Raw genomic sequence first — 23593 nt, forward strand, 5'->3', positions numbered from 1 at the left:
TCGTCTTATTTTTCAAATCTATTAAACCTATCTTATGTGTCAAGTGTTAAGGGAGGAAGTTAAACTTTGTCAACTTTATCACTAAATCGTTTTATAACTCCTCATCAACCATAAGTGGTGGAAAAAAAAAGTTCATCATCCAAGATTTAATAAAGGCTAATTTTCTAAATCAACTATAAAACCTTTTATAAAACACTTATAACAAAGTTTCATGAATCTCACCAACCATTTTTTTTCTTACAATATTAATTGTTAATATTTTGATAATGAAAGGAGTTGAATCATAATTTCTCTCTATTCAATTTCCAAATCCACTAACCCAATTTTATACTCCAAAGTCAAAAAAATTGAACTAACAAACCTATATCACTATCCCTTTTAATTATACAACCAAACTTCCTTATCACTATTCATCAATCATAAGTGGTGCAAAAAAAGCTTATCGTCTAAAATTTACTAAAGGCTAATTTTTAAATCAACACTAAAACCTTTTATAAAATATTTACAAAACTAACCGTTGAAAGTCTCGTATCGACTAGAGATAAGACTAATTTAGAATATATATATATATATATATATATATATATATAATTGAGTGCAAACCTCCCCTTATAAGTCAATTTTGTGGGGTTGAGTTAAACTTAAACTCACTTCTTAACATGACATCACAGATATGGTTAGAGTCTATCTTAACGATATTTGCTGTTTTTTAAACATATTGTTTCATCTGTTGTCGAACATTAATGTTTAGTTTCACACTCAAAATATTAGTTTCTCGAAAAAGTTAGAAAGCTAAATCCGTCCCGATCCACATTTTCGAGAAAAAGAAATAAAGTTTGGATATGTGAGTATGAACATTTTGTCCAGATATAGAAGGAATGAAACATATCCTTAATCACATCCACATGGTGCTCTAAGCCTCTGCCACCAATATTTTAGCATCATAAAAGAATAAGAGATCTGTGGTTTGTTTCTGCCCATAGATATCGGAATCCAGCCAACATGGAATGTGCAAACTATTTAATACAAAGGCGAGAGAATCATCTAAGATTTCAAGTGAAACAAGTTTAACAATTAATAAGTCTAAAAAAGCACTCTAAAATTTCAAACCCCCGTTTTAAAAGATCAGATTAGTAATTAAATGACGAGTAACAAAAATACTAATTCCTTTGCGTTGGTTTAATGCCTTTGGTATAACTATTATTATCATTATTTAAATAATGCCATTGACTGAACCAGCTACCTGATTGGTTTATCCCGTGCGTTCACGAAATACTTAGAAAGAAGCATGGCTATATTTTTCATTGGTTATTGGTCATTATGCACCTTTTTATGTTAAACATTAACTTTGACGGGCTCAAGTGTAATTCCTCCCTTCTGCTTTACCTCCAAAGGTTACCGATTTGGTATTGCATCGTTCAGGTTTGTCTTTAATACATCAATTCATGGATTATTTGAAATGTACATCAGAAAAAACAATAATAATGTTGTGCAGTCGTGTGGCAATCAACAGTATAAAAAGGTATTTTCAGAAAGCCTCGGTACTTGACAGCACGTTCTAAAGCTCTAGTCTTTTTATACAACTATTTATTATTCTAGCACACATGGATGGCTGAGTGAGGCATAGTCCACAGTATTATTCTTCTATCCAATGCAATGTTGAGCGAGAGCTTTTCCAAAAGTGGTCTTAGAATCTGAGTTTAATCCGAGTTCCATTCCCATTTAAGTGCTGCATACAGACAGCAGAGAACAGGATTTAACTGACACTGAGTTTATAAGCAATCCTGGTGGGAATTGATGGCTTCTGACTTTCCACCTGCTTGCAAGCAGTATTGATTTTATCTGCTCTTAACGGCATGTGACATTGAGCCCAGATGACATTAAAACCACACAACTGATTCAATTTCCAGCTTGTGGTTTTCAACAAAAGATATTTCTCTTGAATTAAAACACCAGAGGTTTGCAGATTCCTGAGAATCAATTAAGTAGAGAAAATCAGTTACAGATCAGTTAGTGCTAACATATACATTCCTAGCCAAACCTGTGACACCCTCCCTAATACAATCCGATCATCAAGTGACCATTTTATTGAGTACAAGGCACGAGTGTTTCTAAGCATAGTAGATAATTCTGCAGAACTAATCTTTTGGTTATCAACTTAAAACATAATAATTATTTCTTAGAAGAAAAATACCAGCATTTATGCACGACACTCTTCCTTATTTGTTAAAATTATTGAAAATTACAAAACTTTGTATTTCCCCCTCATATTTAATGAATAATTCATGATTTTGTAGTTTAAAATAATTTTTAACAGATAGAAATGTGTTACTAACACTCAACTCTCTTAGTATGGTTTGCTATAAACCAAGCTATCCGTATAACTCAGCTCCTAACTCTCTCTTCTGCCTATTTGGAATTGGAAATGTTTTACAATGATTCGATACTTCTATTTGTAAGATTTGTAATATTTTTAAAAGAAAATTTAGTTATCTAGTCTCTACCCTATTTTATTATCAAGGATGAATCAATTTAAAAATCAAACAAAAACCATACGGCATTAAGAGTTAGGCATCTTTTATTTTACTTTCTTAACCTGAAGTAAGGAAAAATAAAATGAAACTAGGAAGAATTCATTTCATCTGTACACACTATCAAATATCACAGAATGTGTGTAGAGAGAGAGGGAGAGAGCAGTTTCAAATTATTAAGGGAAAGTAGTCATGCTTTCCCATTACTAAAAGCAACTTGACAATAATAATCCTCAAACATATGTTCAGAACCGAACAGGAAGTACACTTAAAAAGAAAACAACAGACATGAATTCAAAGGAGGTAAAAACAAAAACAATTTTCCAACAGAGTTTAAAATTTGAAACCAGGGCTACATACATATAAATTCTTTAGCATTCAGCATAGAAGTAACCTAAAAATTATGCTGTATTTTATTCGTATCTACGATAAGAAATTGGAAAGGAACTTTCCCAAGACTTGGCAAAAAATGGACTAACCCAACTGTGCAATAACTCAGTTTTCAGAAAATTTATTCATGCATACAAAAACAATATCACTCAAGAACATATCACCCTATTTTAACCAAGTTCACATCTTTACCACTGTCATGATTTATGGAAAACCCAAGGACCTTAGTTTAAAAAATCAACAAGACTCATTAACATAGATTCTGCGGTGCAAAAAAACATACTTCTGTTAATAAAAAATAAGTTCAGCTACTATGTAACGAAGCTTGAAGCTCAGGTCATTCTATATTGACAATATAGTATCTTTTTATCCATTCCATATAGCATTGTCAGGTTTTTCATTAACTTTTTCACCTTCAAAAATCATGCCGGTAGTGTAGCAAAAAGGCATTTTAATGCAGTTCTTATTAATTTTCAACCATTTAACACAAGAAACAAAGATAAGATCAAATAAAACTTCAGCCTGGGGTCAGAGAATGTACAGTGATTTAAATTTCACATTGTTTCGTAAATTTCAGCACCCATGTACCAGTCACAGTTCTGTAGGAGAATCATAAAGTTTGTACCATGTAATATGCTGGCCAAGCCCAACTAGATGATGACATAAAATTTCTACAGTGAACATTCGTCTCTAGTATGCTACTCCTCAATTAGTATATCTGGATACAGAAAGATCAGTTGACAGATTACTATTACAATGGTAATTTCTGTACCTAAACATAGAATTGGGGATGACCAAGCCAAATAATTGAATCTTATGCTTATCAGTCTGACAGCATCATTTTTGTTTTTCTGCAGCCTGCACAGAGAAGTAAATAAAACAGGTAGGGTATCAGTGACAGGTGTCATAAACCGTATTAGGAGGCACATGAACACATTATACTGAGAATAGCAGTTTATTCATCAAAATTAAAGAAAACACGTTCAAAACTCATCCTTGACGGATTCTCAAGCTTAGTGAATTACTCTTATTAAACTGTTATTCTCCTTTTCAATTATCAGAGTCAAATAATAAGACTTTTTTAGGATTAATAGAATTTCATTGCAATAGAACGGCAACAGCTAAGAAAATTAAATTACAAACATTAGAGATTCATTTATCCATGATTAACTAGATCATCCAAACATTACAAGTACAAGTGTTTCAGATTTGGACTAATATCAGCTTCATGATATAGAATTGAAAACAGTGCATCCATTTCTGCCACAGTTACTTCGTGACACAAGAATGTCATTCATAGATCAACCACCACCACTGAATTCAATTAAAATCAAGCACACAAACTCCATATATTGGATAATGTTCAATGCTATTAATTGTGGATTGCAGAAAGCTAGTTATCAGCTACTTCATATAGCGGAGAGAATACAGCAGAAGTCACAGACCAGTTGAAATATACATTTATGTGTGAAGGGGTGTAAATGAGTCAAACTAACTGGACTCAACCCATTAATTACTCCTTAGGTATATTTGTTTGGTTAAATAAACAAAATCAAACTTGAGATTTTGCTCAATTATTAAAATGAACCAAGCCAAATATTTAAAAGCTAACATTAAAGCTCGTGAGTAGTTCATTTGTGTAATGTGCGTGTTCCAATATGGATTATGGAAATATGTAGATTAAATAAATGACCAAAGCTTAAGCATCTGATTTTTTTCCAAAGTCAAGTCCAACCACAATAGCTTGACCCGGCTCATCTTCACTCCTATATATGTGTATATAAAAAGCTAAGTTGTATGAAAAAGAAATAAAATGCATAAAAGTTGATATACTGTTAACATAAAAGTTCGATAAACCTGACACTCGCTATAGATGACAAGGGGATACAAGACGCTAGACAAACCACAATACCCATATCGGCTTCCATAAGTAAATAGGGTCGTGACTGCAAATATGAGGACCTTGAATTCAAATTAAATTGAACTTGGAAAAAACTATTGGAAAATCACAGCATCCTACACAATATACTTTGATAGCCATTTCACTATACAACTAACAGAAAAGGATAAAAATTTCATCACAAAAAACTGAAATAAAGCAGAGGGATAATGATCCCAAAATCATACTCACATCAGAAAACTAAGTTAACAGTATATAAACCTAAGTTGAAAAGAAATTAACTAATTTAAATCAAAATTCCACTTAAACTGTATCAAATGCTCGAAAATTACCGTATCAAATTCAAGACCAACTTAATTCTAACAAGAAAACACACTAACTCAATATAAAGAACAACGCAGCTCGAAACAACTTAAACTGTGAAAATTATACAAGCAAATGGCAAACCTTTTGCAGTTTCTTCAGAACAGAATCCTCAAAAGCTTGATACCCGGCACCAACCAGATTACTCAATTTGGCAGTTTCAGCAGACTTCGGAAAACTGGAAGAATCTGCAATAGTTGCCGGTTTAAGAGGTAAAACCAGCAACGGATTAGCAAGATGACCAATCACACTTCCCGTTGCAGCAACCTGGATAAAACGACAATTACAGATTAGTAAACCTGGAATAAAGTCTATTTTCAACAATTTCTACCAAAACACCATCAATTTAAAACCTCACTCCGAAATAAACAAAATTGGAAAGGAGAAACTTACACTTCCTTCTTTAGTGGCCATAACAACGAGTGCAGAACCCTTCTTCTTGCTCCCTTTGATGACAACATCTTCCACTTCACCAAACTCTGAAAACAATTGCCTCAACTTATCAGCCGAATAATCCTCACCCACCTTTTCCCAAGAAACCTTCAGAACCTTCTCTGGATCCACTCCACCTCCCCCACCAGCACGGCCACGGCCACTCTCCTTCTCCGTCTCCGGTGGAGGTGGTGGCGCCGCCTTCATGCCGTGCATGGCACGAATTCTAGCGATCTCCTCCTTGAGCTGGCGCGCGATCCTGGCCTCCTCTTCACGCTCCTTGGCAGCGAGGTCGGGGGCGTTGGCATCGCGCTCCCGGCGTTCGAGATCGGAAACCATCTTGCGGCGCTTTCCATCGCGCTGTGAGTGGCGGAGCTCGCGGTCGCGCTTGACACGCAATAGTTCGTCGAATAACTTACGGGCCTTGTCATCCCGGAGAATGTCGTAGGATGTGCGGAGCTGTTGGAAGTTGGCGGCGGCGTTGGGGTCGTCGGGCCTCTTGTCGGGGTGCAGTTCCAGAGCCTTCCATCTGTAGGCCTTGTTGATTTCTTTCTCCGTTAGCTTGGCACCTTCTTCTCCCGATGGTAACCCTAGCACCGCATAGTGATCAATCTGGGCATCCATTTTTCCCCAAAACTCTTTTCCCGCGCCTCAAAACCCTAACCCTAACCTTGTCAACACGGCACTTCAATTTGAGAATGAAATGCAGCAATCCGTGGTTACGTTGAATGATATATCATATTCGGTACGGAAATTATCAATTATTGAAGACATATTAAATCTTTCTTATAAATAAAAAATTTCATTAAATCTTTCTAATAAATACAAAATTTCCATTATATGTTACTGTAAAGGGAAAAGTTAGTTATTAGAATTAGTTATATTTTCTTATCACCATGCTTCTTATATTATATAACTATTGCAATATTTGTATTATATATATTTTCTAAAATCATGAAATTTTGAATTTCGGTAAAAGTTAATTATTTGAATTCGTTATATTATTATAATATTTTTATTATATAAAATTTATTAAAAACACTACAAAAATTAGTTATATTTTCTTATCATATACTATTGTATATATTGTATTATATCTTATCATATCCTATAGTAATATATATTATTATAGCTTATATAATATTTTATTATAGAAATTTTATTACATCTTATCATATAATATAGTAATATATTTATTATAAATACATACTAGGATATGATGTATACTATATCTTATCATATATACTGTTATATACTATAGTAATATATATCTTATTATAAGTTATATAATATTTTCTTATATCTTATCATATACTATGGTAATATATCTTATTATAAGTTATATGATATTTTATGATATAAATTTTATTATATCCTATCATTTACTATAGTGATATATTTATTATAAATACATATCAGGATGTACTTAGGTATGTTCTTATTTGAAATGTTTATAATTTTGCAATTGATCAGGATTCTAAATATTTGACGTCACATGTTCAATATTAATGAAAAGTTTGTGGTAAACATAGATTATAGCTACACATAATGGATTATAATAGGAATTTTATGCTCTGATGCACTTATAGTTGATGAGTGCATATTTATTTCCACATTTATGCTTTAAAATTCAAAATTTTGATAAGATTCTTGTGTTTAAATAGTTGATTTAAAGTGAATGTGTGACAATTGCATTTATCGGGTTTAAGAATTAGAAATGCTTAAAATGTGATTTTTAGTTGCATAAATTAAGTTGGATATTCTAATGTTTATTTATTCATTTAAAAGTTTTATTAAAGGAAATTCCAAATACTTTTTTGCTATTTTGGAAGATTAAGAATGACGTAAATGAAATTTCAGAGACAATTCAGTTGATATTTAAAGATAGTTAATTTAATTTAAAAATATGAACTAAAAATATCTAAGAAATATTCTTAAATATTGATTCAATTTGTTGAATATTTGAAAGATATAAGATAAAAGATCTTACCAGCAAAATATTGAGAAAAAACTCAATCAAGCGAGACTAAAGGGAGACAGAAATAAAAACTCATTTATTCATTCATACTCTTCCACTATAAGCAATCATCCATCACTCTTCTCACTTTTATTTTACCATGTGTTCTACTTCATTGCTAGAAGATTTTCATTATGGATTATGAGGTTAAGTTCAATTAATGAACTTAATTATTTTGATTATTGATTTGAGTTATTCTTATTTTACGTCCTTCGTCTCTCAATCATATTAAAAGTAATGATTTTTGTATCATAAGGTGTTTGAATATGTACTCATTAATCATGAGTTCAAAGGTTTGTATGTTTGATTCAGAATTTATTTTGATTCAATTTATGAACTTTCATATGATTAAACGTGTTATTGCTACTAATTGAGAATGTACTTTGATTGGTACTAAGAATTTCAACTATAATTAATTAAGAATTTACTCTGATTAATTAACTTTTAATCTAGTGAGGAGATGTAAAAATATACATGATTAAACACACAAAAATTTGATTGACAATGTACATTAGTTGAATTTATGAACTTTCACATGATTAGACGTGTTATTGTTACTAATTGAAAATGTACTTTAGTTGAATTTATGAACTTTCACATGATTAAACGTGTTATTGCTACTAATTGAGAATGTACTTTGATTGGTTAATTTGTGTTTGATTAGGGATAATAATAATGTTTGATTGTTGTTAATCTTGCATTGAAAATCAACCTGTGTGTTTATTTTGTACTTTAATTAGTCAATTTAGTTCGTAAATCTATTCATACAAAACCCTCCATCACGTGTTTGATCTAATAAGTGAACCAAATGTTAGTCCTGGGGAGACGACCTAGGAATCACTTCCTAATTTATACTACACTTAATTGCATATTAATTTGATTCGGATACGACTTCCATCAAATTTTGATTGAGAATGCACTTTAGTTGAATTCATTATGAATAATCTAAAAATGTCTTATATTTTATTTAGACTCTACTTTGATCAATTGTATGATGATCTTCAGCTAACAATGTACTTTAATTAATTTAAAACTCAAACAATAATTAATCAATCTATCAATTATAATGAAAGAACAAATGAAAAATATAATTATAATGAAATAGTCTAATTTCGTTCGTTATGAAGTTTGGGCCTTGAAGTTTTCCTTTCATGGAATGAATTTTCAATGGAATACCCATCTTTCAGAAGACCCATCTGCATTGGATAATCAAGGGTTGAAGATGATCCTGTGAAGCTTCCCTGCATTTCAAACAAAATTTCCCCAGCCAAGTCAGCATTATACGCAGAAGCTATCTCTTCAAGAGAAAACGCAGAGCCAAATGCATCAAGCAAGCACTTCAATGTTTTCTCTTCGTCACACTTAGCAATATTCTGCCCAGAGACTTCCATCCCAACACAATAAACCTGTCACAGAAATTCAAAGAAATATTGCTAAGTTTACATAAATTATCCTTTTACTTCCATAATCTCAACATAACATTTTATTCCTTACGTTTACATATATTTTAGTTTGTCCAGTTCCAGTATAAATATTACAGAAAAAAATAATTAAAAACACCATTAATAAAAATAAAGGAGTAATATACAAAAGAGTTAGAATTGCATTTAATACAATTGAATACTATATAATGATAGCTTTATAACTTCTTCACTGTATTAAAAAGATTGGAAGAGAAAATATCATTCAATTATATTGAATTTAATTTAATTTTTATTTTTACTCAATATAAAATATAGACTTATATTTATACTTTTTAATATTTTTTTAATTTAAGCATAAATTTAGGTCTATGTTTAATAAAGGTGACAAATTTAAATATTATAAAAAAGAAATTCATAAGTTTAATATTTTTAGGATTTGAGGTAACATTAATGTTAATATATTATATAGATTAAACTCGTGTCATATTATAGATGTTTTCAAGACAATGAAACTCTTTTAAAAAAATATACTCATTGAAAATAAGTCTGATTGGCATTAATATCATTTCAGCTCAATATATAAAAAAAAATTGAGTCTTAATTTTTAATATAACGGTCAACTTTATTAATTTTTCCGATCTTATTTTAAGTTTAGGTGCATGAATTATCATTATTTTATTTTAATATATTTCACCATAAATTATATTTTATAATAAGAAATTAAATTATAATCATTCAATTTTATTAATTAAAATAATCTTTTAATTTATCAATTTTATCGCATATCCACTAATTTTTTTAAGCTTTATTTTCAATTTCCTTCGTTTCTTTACTAAATTTCTTTTTAATCCAAATAATCACACTTTTATCTTTATATTAATAAAACTTCAATTTACCTTTTTAATAATTAATTTTAATATTTAATGTCTTTAACAATTGTCTTTTTAACTTTAAATAATTAATTATAATAAGATAGTTATAAAAATTGTTTATTTTTATAATTAAAGTTTAAACCCTCATAGCTCATATTTGTTGGGGAATCTCATGTGGGTCATTGTTTTTTAAACTGTCAAAATTGAGTCCATATATTTGTAAGATTGAGCCAATTTTGTCCTCTTTGTTAAGTTTTGACAGACGACCTGTTGAGCTATTTCTTTTTAAATGATGTGACATTGTGTATTAAATTGAAAGGTCATGTGTTGTAGAATCAACAATTCCACGTGGAAAAGTAAATTCTTACCATCAGAAATTTCCATTAAAAAAAAATAAAAAATCTCTCACCCATTAACTTCGTCTTCTCCATAGAAACCCTAACCGTAGTTAGCCATGCACCGCCACCATCCTCACCAGAACCACCACTGTGCTACACAACCATCAACACCGTTAAGCCACAACCTTCCAGTGTCAACCTCGTCGGATCTACCATCTTCTTCTAACCCAACCAGAAAACGCACCACCAAAAATAGAACCTACCAGGGAACCTTATTCTCCATATTCGTCAACCTGCAAACTCAAACCAAAGCCAGAAAAACCTTAAATCCCAAGTCGCACCTTAGTGACTGCCACGCGAAGCCTCCATCGTCTTCCTCGCGAGAACGTGAAACCATGAACCACTAATTCGCCTTCATCGCACAGAAGCCTCGCGCCTTCATCAACAATTCACAAAACCGCAACCTGCAAAACCAAAAACAAAAACGCCTTCACACCTTCTTCATTGATCCAACCTTCACACCTTCTTCATTGATCCAACCTTCACACCTTCTTCACTAATCCAACTTGTAAATAAGAAATTATAGAACCAGAAAAAAGGAAAACCCTTGAATCATGAGTCCACTGCGAGAGCTTTAACCGCAAATCAAACTTGCAAATAAACCCTAAAATCCAAAATCACGAACTTCAAATCAACACCACCACTCCGTGTCTCAAGAGCCACCATGAAAAATCATCACCAATCTTCGAACCTGCTAAGTAGTCCCATTACTCAAATTTCAAATAGCTTTTTTTATTCTGTTTGAGAAGGTTTAAAATTTGAATTTCGAATTCGACATTGACCTGAGAGTGGGTTTGAAAAGAGAGGTTTTTGAGTGCAGGGTTTGCAATGTCAGACCCACCCAAAGTCCGATCCATGAACTTCGCGATCGCCGACCCCGACGTGCGTCCAGTGCTCGTCCCGGCAGGTAATAAAGTCCGACCCACAGTCAGTGGACGCAAACCGATGAAGAAATTGACGCCGGAGACAGAGAAGAAGCCGGTGGCGCTTTCAAACGCGCCACTGCAATGCATCTCCGCTCCTCCTCCGTTTATTTTGCGACGGCAGGAGCGTCACCAGGCCGTGCTGAAAAACCTATCTTCGATGAACGCTTCGTACTCCTCCGACGCGTCGTTGACGATTTCCTCCACTCACATTAGCGGAGAGGTGGCTCGTCGGGTTAGTGTGCAGTTGAGGAAGAAGTAGTGTGGTCCCAAGACCATAACAGATTTACTTTTCCACATGGAATTGTTGATTATACAACACATAACTCATTCAATTTAATACATAATGTCATGCCATTTAAAAAAAATACAGCTCAACATCTCTCAACTTCAAAACTTAACAAAGAGGACAAAATTGACTCAATTTTACAAATATATGGACCCAATTTGGCAATTTAAAAAACAAGGACCCACCTGGAATTCCACAACATATGAGGACGATCTGAGGGTTAAACCTATAATTAATTATTTGGTAGTTTGATAAATTTTTAAAAGAAGGACACCTTTTATCTCTACTAATTTTATATAATGAATTATAAAAAATTTTGTACACCTTTTTTTTTTTTATGAATTATTATTTTTCGAGTTTTATGATATTAAAATGTTTTTAAGTATATATATATATATATATATATATATATATATATATATATATATATATATATGTTTAATCATTTTCAAGGTTCTTAGTTTTGCTAAGAAGTCTTAATTAGATTCTTAGTTATTTTTTTTCTCAATTAAGTTCTTATTTTTGAAAAATTAAAACAATTAGGTTTTTGTTGTTAGTTCTATACTAACAACGTTAAAGGAGGTGACACGTGTGAGTTCCTCGTTTTTGAATTATTTTTTTAAAAATAAAATTAAAAATACTACATGTCAAATTCATATTGTGCCACGTGGCAATGACAGTGTGACATGACACTTATAGTGCCACATGTCATTGTTAGGCTGCATGTCATTGCATTAGTCTCAATTTGGTCTTTATATTTTTATTGTGTCTCAATTTGAACTCTGTATTTTTCTTTTGTCTCAATTTAGTCTTAGTTTTAAAAATTAATCAATTTTGTCCCTCTTCGAATTCAAACAAAATTTAAATTGTATATAAATCTTAAAAAATATTATTATTAAATATTTTTAACAATATTAAATTTAATTATATTTATATTTACTTAATTATATAAATGTTAATTATGTTATTTAAATATATCTATAATGGTTTAAAAATAGAGTGACATAACATGCTGGTGTGAATTTTCGCAAAAAGTTTCTATGGAAGGTCATGAAAGAAGAAACTACCTTTAATTACCGTTTTCACGAAAACTTTCTCAAATTTTTTATTTAAAAAAATGAAATTTCACATCAATAATTTGTTCAATAGGCTATGTGACTGTTTTTTAACTCTTGGTATATTTAAAAAACATAATTAACATTTATATAGTTAATTAAATAAAAATATAATCAAACTTAATCTTGTTAAAAATATTTAATAAAAATATCAATTTTAATAAAAATATTTGTTAAAATTTATATACAATTTAAATTTTGTTTGAGTTTGGAGATAGACAAAATTGTTTAATTTTTAAAATTAGGACTAAATTGAGACAAAATAAAAGTAGAAGAACCAAATTAAGACAAAATAAAAATACAAGACCAAACTCAGACTAATACAATAACATGTACCGTGACAATGACATGTGATACTGTCAGTGTTGTGTCATTGTCACGTATCACAATACCAGTTTGACATATGACATTTTTATTTTATTTTTTAAAAATTAAAATTAAAAATAAATAAAAAATAAAAATAATTAAAAAATTCATAAAAATCAAGAACTGATAACTCATTTAAGAATGTTATTACGAAACTAAGGAAAAAGACTTAATTATTTTTAATTTTTCAAAAATAAAAATCCAATTAGAAAAAAACTAAGAACTTACTTAAGATTCTGAACAAAATAAAAAACTTCGATATTAATATATATATATATATATATATATATATATATATATATATATATATATATATATATATATATATATATATATATATATATTAGAGTGTAGATGCTGTAAAGAGTAGTTTGATTTTATTTATATTTGAAAATTTATTTTCAAACATGCAAAGACTCCAAAAATACGGCGAAAACAAAATCAGGCACAAATTATTCTAAAATAAAAAAATGAAAACAGTAAATCGAGATTAGGAAATTTCCCTCCAAAACTAAAATTCATCGTGCCACGTCATCGATCCATGTAACACAGGCCCAACCAATCAGTTTCCACGAACCATTCTTATATAAACACTGTCCACCTTTTCTTCAAAATCACTATTCTCATCCTTTTCGGAATCTCTGAAACCTTCTTTAACAAATCCATGGCCAAGGGTGAGAAGAAACCCGCTGAGAAAAAGCCCGCGGAGAAGACTCCGGAGAAGGCGAAGGCAGAGAAGAAGATTCCTAAGGATGCTACCTCCGGTGACAAGAAGAAGAAGAGAAAGGCGAAGAATGTGGAAACCTACAAAATCTATATCTTCAAGGTTCTGAAGCAGGTTCACCCTGACATTGGGATCTCCAGCAAGGCAATGGGGATCATGAACAGCTTCATCAATGACATATTTGAGAAGCTCGCACAAGAATCATCTAGATTGGCTCGTTACAACAAGAAGCCTACAATCACATCCCGTGAGATTCAGACTGCCGTTCGTCTTGTCCTCCCTGGTGAACTCGCTAAGCATGCCGTCTCAGAAGGCACCAAGGCTGTCACCAAGTTTACTAGTTCTTAAGCCGTTTTATTGGAGCTAGGGTTTTTTTGTCTGTATATTTTCAACCCTTGCTCTGTAATGTCATTTCATGCTTTCTGGCAAGTTTAAATTTAAATATATATTGCAGCTTTTCAATTTTTTCCTTGTTTATTTTTTTGGCAATTTATTGATACTGAGTTTTTTTTACCCTTTTCATGTATCATTTCTTGTTGATGCTGTGGGTTTAATACCCTAAAATGGTAATGGGTTTTTTTCCCCTTCTCTATGCAAACATGTGTTTTTATATCTGTTTTCATATCATTGATGTTTTAGTGTTTTTCTTCTTAATTATAATGTTGGTGATGTAGATGTTGATATTATGCTGTAGTGTTTAACCCTGTAAACCTCCTTGTTTCTGATGCTGTTATCCCTTTTTAACCTTAGGGAATGCTGTAAGCCTACTTGTTTCTGATGGTATTATCCCTCACTATTTAAAATGTAAATTTTTGACGTGTCTCTTCTGTTATTTTGCATTTTTATCGTGTTGTTCTGTTTCAGTTTGTTGGATCCTTAGCCGAGCTTAGTAGGTTTAATGTTTAGTGGATTGTTATTAGGTATACCTTTTGAATTGTTATGTTTTTGTTGGCGATATTTTACTCAAATGATGTACAGTGTGTGATCTCGTCAACCAATAACAGTGAAAATTTATGGTTTAGCTGTTCATGAGAATTGACAAACAGTGTGCAAGATAGTGTTGTGTTTTTATTTACATGATATCATGGTTTTAACTTTTTTATCTTTAACCTTCAAATTTATGGTTGACTGTTTATATAATGACAATTATGACCTGAAGGCTGTACCATAAATTCTACGAACAATTTTTATTTCTCGGTCAGTCAGTTATGTTGGAACCGGTTTCAAATGTTTGAGTTTCTGAAAGGTTGAAGAAGCAACGGAACTGGTAATTTTGTGCCTGCGGTGGTTCTTACCTGTAACTGATGTATGTGATGCATGTGCTAATTTTGAGTCTCTTTCCTTTTACATTGCTTATGTCTCCTAACAGCAGAAATGTAAACTTGTTCTACAATAACCAAAATGGTGTTGTTTATTTGTCAAGTCAAGGTTATGTTGAACTTGACAAGAGTGGTCGTAAATCTGCTGTAATGTATTAGGATTGAAATTGCATTTCTTGCTTTGTACATGATCCAAGCTCAGAAGGAAAAAATCAAAAGATTTTTTGTATGGTCAAAGAAAATGGTCTTTATCATAGCTGGGATAATAAATGTTTTCAAAGAAAGAAAATTGGATTGAATCATTGTTCATACATTTATTCTTTTCGGGTAGGATAGGACAATTATAGTTCACAATAAACTCAAATTTGTCTTCGTGATTTTTTCTAGTCCTATCACTCTAAACGCATTTATCACGATTTTGCCTCCTTCAATAAATTGATCCAAGTCAACTTTATTTGATTTTTTTTTAATTTTAAAAAATGTTCAGAAAAAATAAAAAATATAAAAATGGGATTGTGATAAGGTGAGATGGTATAGAAAGGAGAACACAATAGAAAATCGAGAGTAAAAAAGAAAACATTGCATAATTTTAAACCAACAGAAAAAGGCATTTTTATAAAAATAAATAAATTAAGATGTTCTTGTGAAACAAGTTATTTACAAAAACTCAAAATAGCTTATAAACATTAAAAAGCATGTCGCTATTACGATTTTCATATTATTTAAGATGTTTTAAATGATGTTTTGTCAAATGCTAAATAATTCTAAAAACAAAGACATGAAAAGTCGTTTTGAAGTTTTTTAAGAAAAATATTTAATTATATTTCAAAATATTTACCCCGAAATATAATAACATATAAAAACATACAAGTTTTAATGGATAATTTTAAGTAACTACGAGTTAAACTGATACAGAAACAGATACTTTATATCTATATCTATATATATTTTTAGCAATGACATGACAGCTCTTTGAACTAAAAACAAAGATAAAAATATACCCTGACATAACTTCTGTCAATCTCCAATGCAACATTTCGTGACAACGTACTCAGAAACTCGTTCAAAAGTGTTGTACGTTTATAGCAATCGCATGGGATCACTAGCAAAAAAAAATAATTAACAATAATAAAAAAATAGAATGGCTTATGACAATTCCCAATACTTCCATACCATCTATAGTTTATTACATATGCTTTTTCTTCATAAATAGTTGAAACACAAGCAGACACTTGACCTAATTTATTTATATACTCCGATAACAATCCTTAAAATATTCACGAAAATGTGAAAATACTTTCGAAGACAATTTATAAATTTAATCTCCTTTTTCCATTTTCTAAACCTAACAATACAGCTGTCAGGTGGTGGAGTTTTTAATTCTACTTAATTGATTGTTATATAACACGAAATGTTTAATTCCAAAGTCAAATTAAATTAAAAACAAATCAAATCTTATATAGTGTAATCGAATCACATAAAATCAAGAATACTTTGAAACATAAATCTAATCTTGTATTATATTCCTAATTAAATTAAACACGAACAATTAAAAGTGGGCAAAGAATACATCTTTATTCTTCTTTATTACGAGTTGTTAGGATTTAATTGGGAGTTGAAATAAACGAGAGCAGAAATAGGGAAGAAAGTAAATCACCGAACAAATGGTGGGTGTGTGGTCACTGGACAGCAACAGCATCATTTGAGTCAGGCGAAAAGCAGGGAATAAGCTAACACGTGGATAATTTCAAATTGGCAGCAAGATAAGTATTATCATATCATCAATGACTCTTACCTTAGACGGTCCAATATATCTGGATTCACCAAGAACGACGGAATAATGGGTTTGGAAGTTGGGCCTACAAAATGATAGAGACAGATGCAAATATTGCCAGATTTCCCAGACTTTAAATGCTTGTTTGAATTATTGATAAACTAAAGCAGATAAATACATCCAGGAAGTGTCCAAAAGACAACTGTCCTGATTATGAATATCCTAAACAAGCAAATTACATGATAAATAAAATTATGAAACATGCAACGTACATTGGGAACGCAGTCTCCACAAATTCCAACACCAGGGAACATGAACATCCCACAATGCAATTGACGCCAGCCATCCCAAACTAACACAACTCATTTTCCCCACCAAAAGAAAAAATGGCTCAGGAATCATAACATCTATGGGGTCTACTTTTCTAACTAACCGACCGACTCAAAATATGAGGCACTCAAACAGACTCTCACTCAATCCTTTATTATATTTAGCTGCATAGAAGAAATGTGGATTTGTGGGAGAAAGCAAAGAAACAAATAAATTGCCGATGACATTAGGCACTGGTTGAGCAAGAGACCAAGGTATATGAACTTGCTTCCTTAATCATCAATTACCAGCATCTCGGCTGTAATACTGGTCAAGAGTCTTGGCTGGTATACGATGAAGAAGTTCACGAGGGAAAATCCGGAGTAAGGTCCATGCAAGATCTAGTGACTGGAATATATTACGGGTGTCGTAAGCTCCCTGGGCAACAAACTTCCTCTCAAACTTCTCCAAAAATTCCAGATACAGCTGTTAATAAAAGGGGAGAAAGAGTTCCATTAATACCACTGTAAGAGAAACTTCACGTAATGAAAATAAATGTACTTAAGATAGGATATTATTAGAGACCAGGTCCTCTGATGAAAGTGCTTCTTCTCCAACCACTGCTTTCATTGCCTGAACATCCTTTCCAATAGCATAATTTGCATAGAGCTGAAAAAACAAACACGAATAAGAAAGGTTGTGAACAGTATAAATAACTATGTGATGAATGAAACAATATCAGACCTGGTTGGAAACATCAGCATGATCCCTTCTGGTCATTCCCTCACCAATAGCACTCTGCAGAGGTGACCAATAATTCAGAAACAGAAAAAATGCTTATCTCTTGAAAGCACCTCGATATCAAACAAACAAGATTTTACCTTCATCAACCGAGATAGTGATGGGAGGACATTGATTGGTGGGTATATCTGCTCAGTTAGAAAATTAAAATGTTTAGTTTCTGCTTCGATATTTAATCCACGTGGTTAATCAAAAACATTAAATGCAACCAATCAACCACAAAATCATTTACACAGATTTACAACAAAATCTGCAACAATCTCACTGCTCACATCTTTTACAGCAGTCCACCTAGATTAGTCAAGGAAAAATAAAACCATAACATTGCAAACTTATATTTAAACCATGAAATTATAGAAAAATTAAAAGTTGGAAGAAACAGACAAACTTTTCACATGGAGACTAATTTATCAATGAATAATAACAAGCCACCAATTGAATTATAGGATGCATTCTGCATCAATTGCTCTCTTTAATTACAATGTTCATTACATCTGAAAGCTTCAACATAAATAACCCACCTGTCTGTTATACAGCTGCCTGTCGATGTATATCTGCCCCTCAGTGATATATCCTGTCAGATCAGGAGTTGGGTGCGTAATATCTGTGCAGAAGTTCAAAATATGATCATTCAGTATCAAGAAAGAACTATGAAAAAATGAACCTGTAAATTTCACTACCATCGTTGGGCATGGTTAAAATTGGAATTTGAGTAATAGAGCCTTTACGCCCCTCAATTCTTCCAGCACGTTCATAAATTGTTGCAAGATCTGTATACATGTATCCAGGATAACCACGTCTTCCTGGCACTTCTTCTCGGGCAGCAGATACCTATGTAATAAAGTGTCATGCAAACAATTTGAAAAGGTTTAAATATTTAAACATTGTTTCAGTCATTTCTTATACTACAAGCAAGAGTCAAAGGCATAGAAGAATGCCTTGCTTAACTATTATTAAAGGGTACTAAGGTTTCAAGTCTCCTATCCTTCTGTTACTTCTTTTCCAAACTAATTACAGTTGAAGGTACATTATTACCTCACGAAGAGCATCAGCATAAGAACTCATATCTGTGAGTATCACAAGAACGTGCTTGCCACATTCATAAGCCAAATATTCAGCAGTAGTGAGAGCAATACGAGGAGTGATAATTCGCTCAATTGTAGGATCGTTTGCCTGCATTAATTCACATTTGCAGATAACAGACATTTTAGACATTAGATCTTTCATGCAAGTCATGAAAAAAATAAAAACTCATTTGAATGTCGCTTTTAATGGGGAGAGGTTATTCTCAATGCATCATATACTATCTATCACCATGTGTTTCACAAATACAACTTGATAGACCAATTTAAAATTTTAAGATCATACCACCTTACTCAATTTATAACTTCACCAGCTTGTACAGCGTTAAATTTTTAACTTTTCTTTTCACTCTAAATTTAAATAAGCACTTAAGCCCATATTAACGTGCCAAAAATTAGTTCTGCACTGATCATAGACATACTAACACTACATGCATATTTCTTGATCAAGATCTTAGATTTAAATTAAATACAATGACTGAAATGTAAGAACTTTTTAAACAAATAATTATACATTAGTACGCTCCAAGCATGTATTACAAGACCATATCAATATAAGGGTTAATATATTGTTTAACTTGTAAACTACACTCCAGCACAGTAACCAAAAAGAACTGGGAAAATGAAGAAAAAAATGCCAGACTAAGGGGAACAAAAGAACACTTATTTTAATTGTCAAACCTTACCAAATTAAGGAAAAGAGTCACTCTCTCCATTGACCCATTCTCCTCAAAGTCACGTTTGAAAAACTGTGCAGTCTCCATGTTAACTCCCATAGCTGCAAAAACAATAGCAAAATTGTCCTCTTCTCCACTCTGCATAGCATGCTATTTGTGAGAAAAATCATCCATCTTACAAAAAGTCTAGTAATGAGTTAGTAAATGATTATGCAAAAATAATCTGAAGGCAATAAGAAGCAATAGATCTGTAAGAAATAAAACAAGTGAGATAATTTCAAATTAACCATGTGAGTTCACTACAGATGTTCAAAAGAATGAAAACACTGCTAGTGATTAACAAGTCATTTGAAATTATCCGAGTTCAAGAATCATATAAGGAATAGTTTAATTTTACTATTGCTCTGGTAAATGTTTAACATTGACTCTTTTTCATGTATACAAAATGTTCCCTCGCAATTCACGGATCTTCTGCCTAATTTCTACAGCAGGTCTATCATGGAGTTCCTTAAAAATTTTGAGAAACTATAGAAAGCACAAATTATACTTCCCGTTTAATATTGAAATTTAATTTTCAAGGTTACATAAATAAAGGTAATGCTTTAATATTATAAATTTTGAAAACCAACACTCTAAACAACCAGACATATGACTAGTAATACATATATTACAGGTAATAAATGTTTGACTATAAAGAGAACATTTCAATCGGGCAAACAATTTTTTCCCTCGAGAATATCGGCTATGGATGACCAATATAATAATATTTATTTCTCTATCCCTAATAGTATTAAGGGGTCTGGATGGAAAACAAATCGTTACCAATTTCCTCAAGTCATAGTTTAAGAGCCTATAACATATTTCACAAAAATACACCATAGGAAATCAGCTATACCTCAAGTAGATTATCAGATTTCTCAAGTCGCTTGACTAAGCCAGCCTGACGACATATCTGTGCAGCAATTTCATTATGGGGGAGACCAGCTGCTGAGAATAAAGGGATCTTTTGACCTCTAGCAATAGAATTCATGACATCAATTGTAGATATTCCTGTCTGTATCATCTCCTCAGGATAGGTTCTCTCACTAGGATTGATAGAACTTCCTGAATTATTGGGAAGATATTAGGGAGGGAAAAATCACCTGTCAACATACAGTGGTAGAATACTGCAGAGGAAGTTAAATACCAGAAATATCTAGGTATGCCTCAGGTAAAATTGGTGGACCGTTATCAATTGGTTTTCCAGAACCATTAAATATGCGCCCAAGCATATCCAGAGAGACAGGAGTTTTTAACACCTGTGGACATAAAAAAATAAAAAATAAATAAAAAAAGAGGAAAGGAGAAAGTCAAAACTTGGAATAAACTGATTCCAGCACAAATAAAGAAACATGCAAAAGAAAGGCAGAGAAGAACTTCATAGGAAGAGTTGTCAGCTTCAATTCAATAATCAAACTCTTGGCTAAATAATAAGGGAATTCATGACGGACAAAATCATGTGAAATAATCACTTAAGGAATACAATAGTAATCAGCAACCAACGCGATGCTTACTACAGTTTTGATGTTTCATAACATATACATGTGCCTGTATAATATCATAAAAGAGAAGTCTCCAGTTTCCACAATAAAAATGAATTAAAAAGGAAAAAAATAAATGCATAATGTAAAATTAGAAAACTAATCAAGTAAATAGATCAACAGTGAGAATCATATTGAAACTGGTCAAACCCAATTATCCTTTTCTCATGGATGAAAAACTGCAGCTTCAACAAGCTCATGGGATAGTTATAATGGGATTTGTCTTAGGTATTCAGCGTAATAATTTAGAAGAAAACTCTTTAAAACAAAGCCAAATCAGGTCAACTATGTGTTTTCCACTAGGAATGAGTCCTACACAGAATTAGCATTCTGATCCTACTAACTACTGCAACAAATCACAAAAATAGCAGATGATTTCACGACGGGAATAAAAAAATTTAGACGAATAATTTTAATTGTACCTCTCCAGTAAATTGCACAGTTGTAAATTTATTGTCAATCCCAGATGTACCTTCAAATACCTGGTCAATATTTAAGAAAAGGTGAATAAACATTGAACCACTGATAATTGTACTAGCAGATTGGCAAAAACTAAGCAGTGACAAAAAAAATTGCTACTGAAGTCAATAAGCAACATCCCCACTTTGTAGGAATTCCTGAACTGGGCAATCCTTTTAAAGTTACTGCAACTACATTAGTAAAGTAAACAGCAGCGAAGGCATTTCTTACGAAGGAAACTGCTCACAATATTAGGAGGACTGGGGAATCTTTTAATGTTTTGTTTACGTGTAAACATAAGCACATAAAAAGTCAACACTCAGTTTCAAAAACAAGAAGCAGGTACAGAAGATAATTATGTGCATGAGGCTCTAACCTGAACAACAGCCTTTTCACCATCAACCTCTAGAACTTGTCCACGCCGAGTAGTTCCATCTCCTAAACGAATATTAACAATCTCTTGAAATTTGGGTCCCTATTGCAGTTTATCAGTATGAAGTGAACTTTAGTCACAGAAGAAATAACACATTCACATTGGGAAAATCAGAATACCAGAAAATTCGCTAAGAATAACACGGCAAGCATGCCATCATTACCTTAACTTTGTCAAGAATAACCAATGGTCCAGCAACTCCAGATACAGTTCTGTATTCTGCAAAATAATAGAATAAATACCACAAGTTCTCTTGATTGATCAAGTGTGTAAACTCAGTAGTACAATAGTCTTGCTCACAAATTCTCTTTCATGCTTAATGGAAGGCATTAAATATCCTTTCTCATTTATTATCAACGGCCGGTGTACACACCAACAGGGTTTCCAATCACAGTTGAAAAATAATTAAGACAAGCAAACTAATAAGACATACCCATTCCAATCTCCAAGGTACCCTCCTCCGTGTCGTGAACATTCTGAGCCACGCCCATCTTGGAACTTCAAACAAGAAGACAAAAGAAGAGACGTACAAAAAGTCAATTGATACCAAATCAAAAAGACAAATGAGAAGCATAAACAGAAATCTTCAAAAACAGTCATCTCGACAATAAATTAAGACAAAGCAAATGCCAGAAACACAATACAACACAAAGTTAATACGAAAACCATCACAGTAAAAAAATAAAATAAAATCAAACTATTAAATTAGTCCTTGAAAGATGAGCGAGTTACCACCAAAAACAGTGTAAAGATATTTTTCACTAAATCACCCGTTCAAACATACTTGGTTCCCAGAATATCTAATAAAAAAACAACCTATTCTCTTAGGAAAAAAAACAATTCAGAAGCTCAATCTAACAAAAAATTGAGTGAAAATAACAATACTCGGATCCAAATTGCACTCCATTAGCGCGTGAAAAAACGGATTGATCCGAACCAATCGCTACTCAACTAAGCGGTTGAACTAGGTAGGAACAAATAAAAAACAAATAAAACAAAGGTTAAATAGAACCAAAAACAACAGTCATATTCAAAATTGAAAGCACGGTAGCTTTATTCCAGTAGATAAGTGGTCGAAGTGAGAACTAGTTTTGCATGCTTCGAAACTCCAAAACCTTTGTAACAGAAAAACGAAAAACCGATACTAAAGATTTGAAAGAAAGAATAATGAGATCAAGAAACGCAGAATTGAATGATGACTGTGAGATCGAAGCGAAAAGTAGTGAGAAAATGGATCGAAAGAGGGAAGAACGCACCAGCGAAACGCTTACGATTTTCGTGATCTGAAGCGGAAGAGAGACGTGGGTGTGGAATGGACTGTGGGTGAGCAACACGGATCTATTGGACCAAATTTTTTAACACAACATCAAATTATTAAATCCCAATTCTTCTATTTATTTCAGATAAAAATATAA

The 23593-nt window shown here is 32.1% G+C and overlaps 3 protein-coding genes across 6 annotated transcripts; 1 reads left to right on the forward strand and 2 right to left on the reverse strand.

The window, feature by feature from the left end:
- Positions 1–1295: 1295 nt before the first annotated feature.
- Positions 1296–6333, reverse strand: LOC108326416 (uncharacterized). Of its 4 annotated transcripts, none has more exons than XR_001831954.2 (4): positions 5578–6331; positions 5269–5451; positions 3694–3779; positions 1296–1970 (listed from the first exon to the last, which is right to left on the reverse strand). XR_001831954.2 is itself a non-coding variant. In XM_017559915.2 (3 exons), the coding sequence occupies exons 1-3, from the start codon at positions 6238–6240 to the stop codon at positions 3759–3761; spliced, it is 867 nt and encodes a 288-aa protein (XP_017415404.1). In that variant the 5' UTR covers positions 6241–6331; the 3' UTR covers positions 3450–3758. The 4 variants fall into 4 exon arrangements, 2 of the variants coding, with proteins under 2 accessions (XP_017415404.1, XP_052730725.1); XR_001831955.2 differs by having other exon boundaries at positions 3547–3779; XM_017559915.2 differs by lacking the exon at positions 1296–1970 and having other exon boundaries at positions 3450–3779.
- A 7302-nt stretch (positions 6334–13635) lies between these two features.
- LOC108325366 (histone H2B.10) lies at positions 13636–14206 on the forward strand. Its single transcript, XM_017558430.2, has one exon. It carries the CDS (start codon positions 13685–13687, stop codon positions 14090–14092), a length of 408 nt encoding a protein of 135 aa, XP_017413919.1. The 5' UTR covers positions 13636–13684; the 3' UTR covers positions 14093–14206.
- Positions 14207–16959: 2753 nt separating this feature from the next.
- On the reverse strand, positions 16960–23593 carry LOC108326188 (V-type proton ATPase subunit B 1). The gene is made up of 15 exons (XM_017559527.2): positions 23435–23593; positions 22612–22676; positions 22342–22397; positions 22122–22220; positions 21709–21768; positions 20893–21004; positions 20602–20810; positions 19716–19844; positions 18983–19120; positions 18628–18778; positions 18469–18551; positions 18028–18075; positions 17891–17944; positions 17732–17815; positions 16960–17632 (listed from the first exon to the last, which is right to left on the reverse strand). The coding sequence occupies exons 2-15, from the start codon at positions 22667–22669 to the stop codon at positions 17447–17449; spliced, it is 1467 nt and encodes a 488-aa protein (XP_017415016.1). The 5' UTR covers positions 22670–22676; positions 23435–23593; the 3' UTR covers positions 16960–17446.

Source organism: Vigna angularis, chromosome 3 (assembly GCF_016808095.1).
Source record: "Vigna angularis cultivar LongXiaoDou No.4 chromosome 3, ASM1680809v1, whole genome shotgun sequence".
Lineage (NCBI taxonomy): Eukaryota > Viridiplantae > Streptophyta > Magnoliopsida > Fabales > Fabaceae > Vigna > Vigna angularis.

Coding starts and splice junctions, on each gene's coding strand:
- LOC108326416 (XM_052874765.1), bottom strand. CDS start 6,240: ATGGATGCCCAGATTGATCACTATGCGGTGCTAGGGTTACCATCGGGA. Junction 5,452..5,577: donor TGGCCACTAAAGAAGGAAGT/GTAAGTTTCTCC, acceptor CGTTTTATCCAG/GTTGCTGCAACGGGAAGTGT. Junction 4,868..5,268: donor TTCTGAAGAAACTGCAAAAG/GTTTGCCATTTG, acceptor TCATATTTGCAG/TCACGACCCTATTTACTTAT.
- LOC108325366 (XM_017558430.2), top strand. CDS start 13,685: ATGGCCAAGGGTGAGAAGAAACCCGCTGAGAAAAAGCCCGCGGAGAAG.
- LOC108326188 (XM_017559527.2), bottom strand. CDS start 22,669: ATGGGCGTGGCTCAGAATGTTCACGACACGGAGGAGGGTACCTTGGAG. Junction 21,005..21,708: donor CTGTGCAATTTACTGGAGAG/GTACAATTAAAA, acceptor TTATGTCCACAG/GTGTTAAAAACTCCTGTCTC. Junction 20,811..20,892: donor GGCATACCTAGATATTTCTG/GTATTTAACTTC, acceptor CCAATAATTCAG/GAAGTTCTATCAATCCTAGT.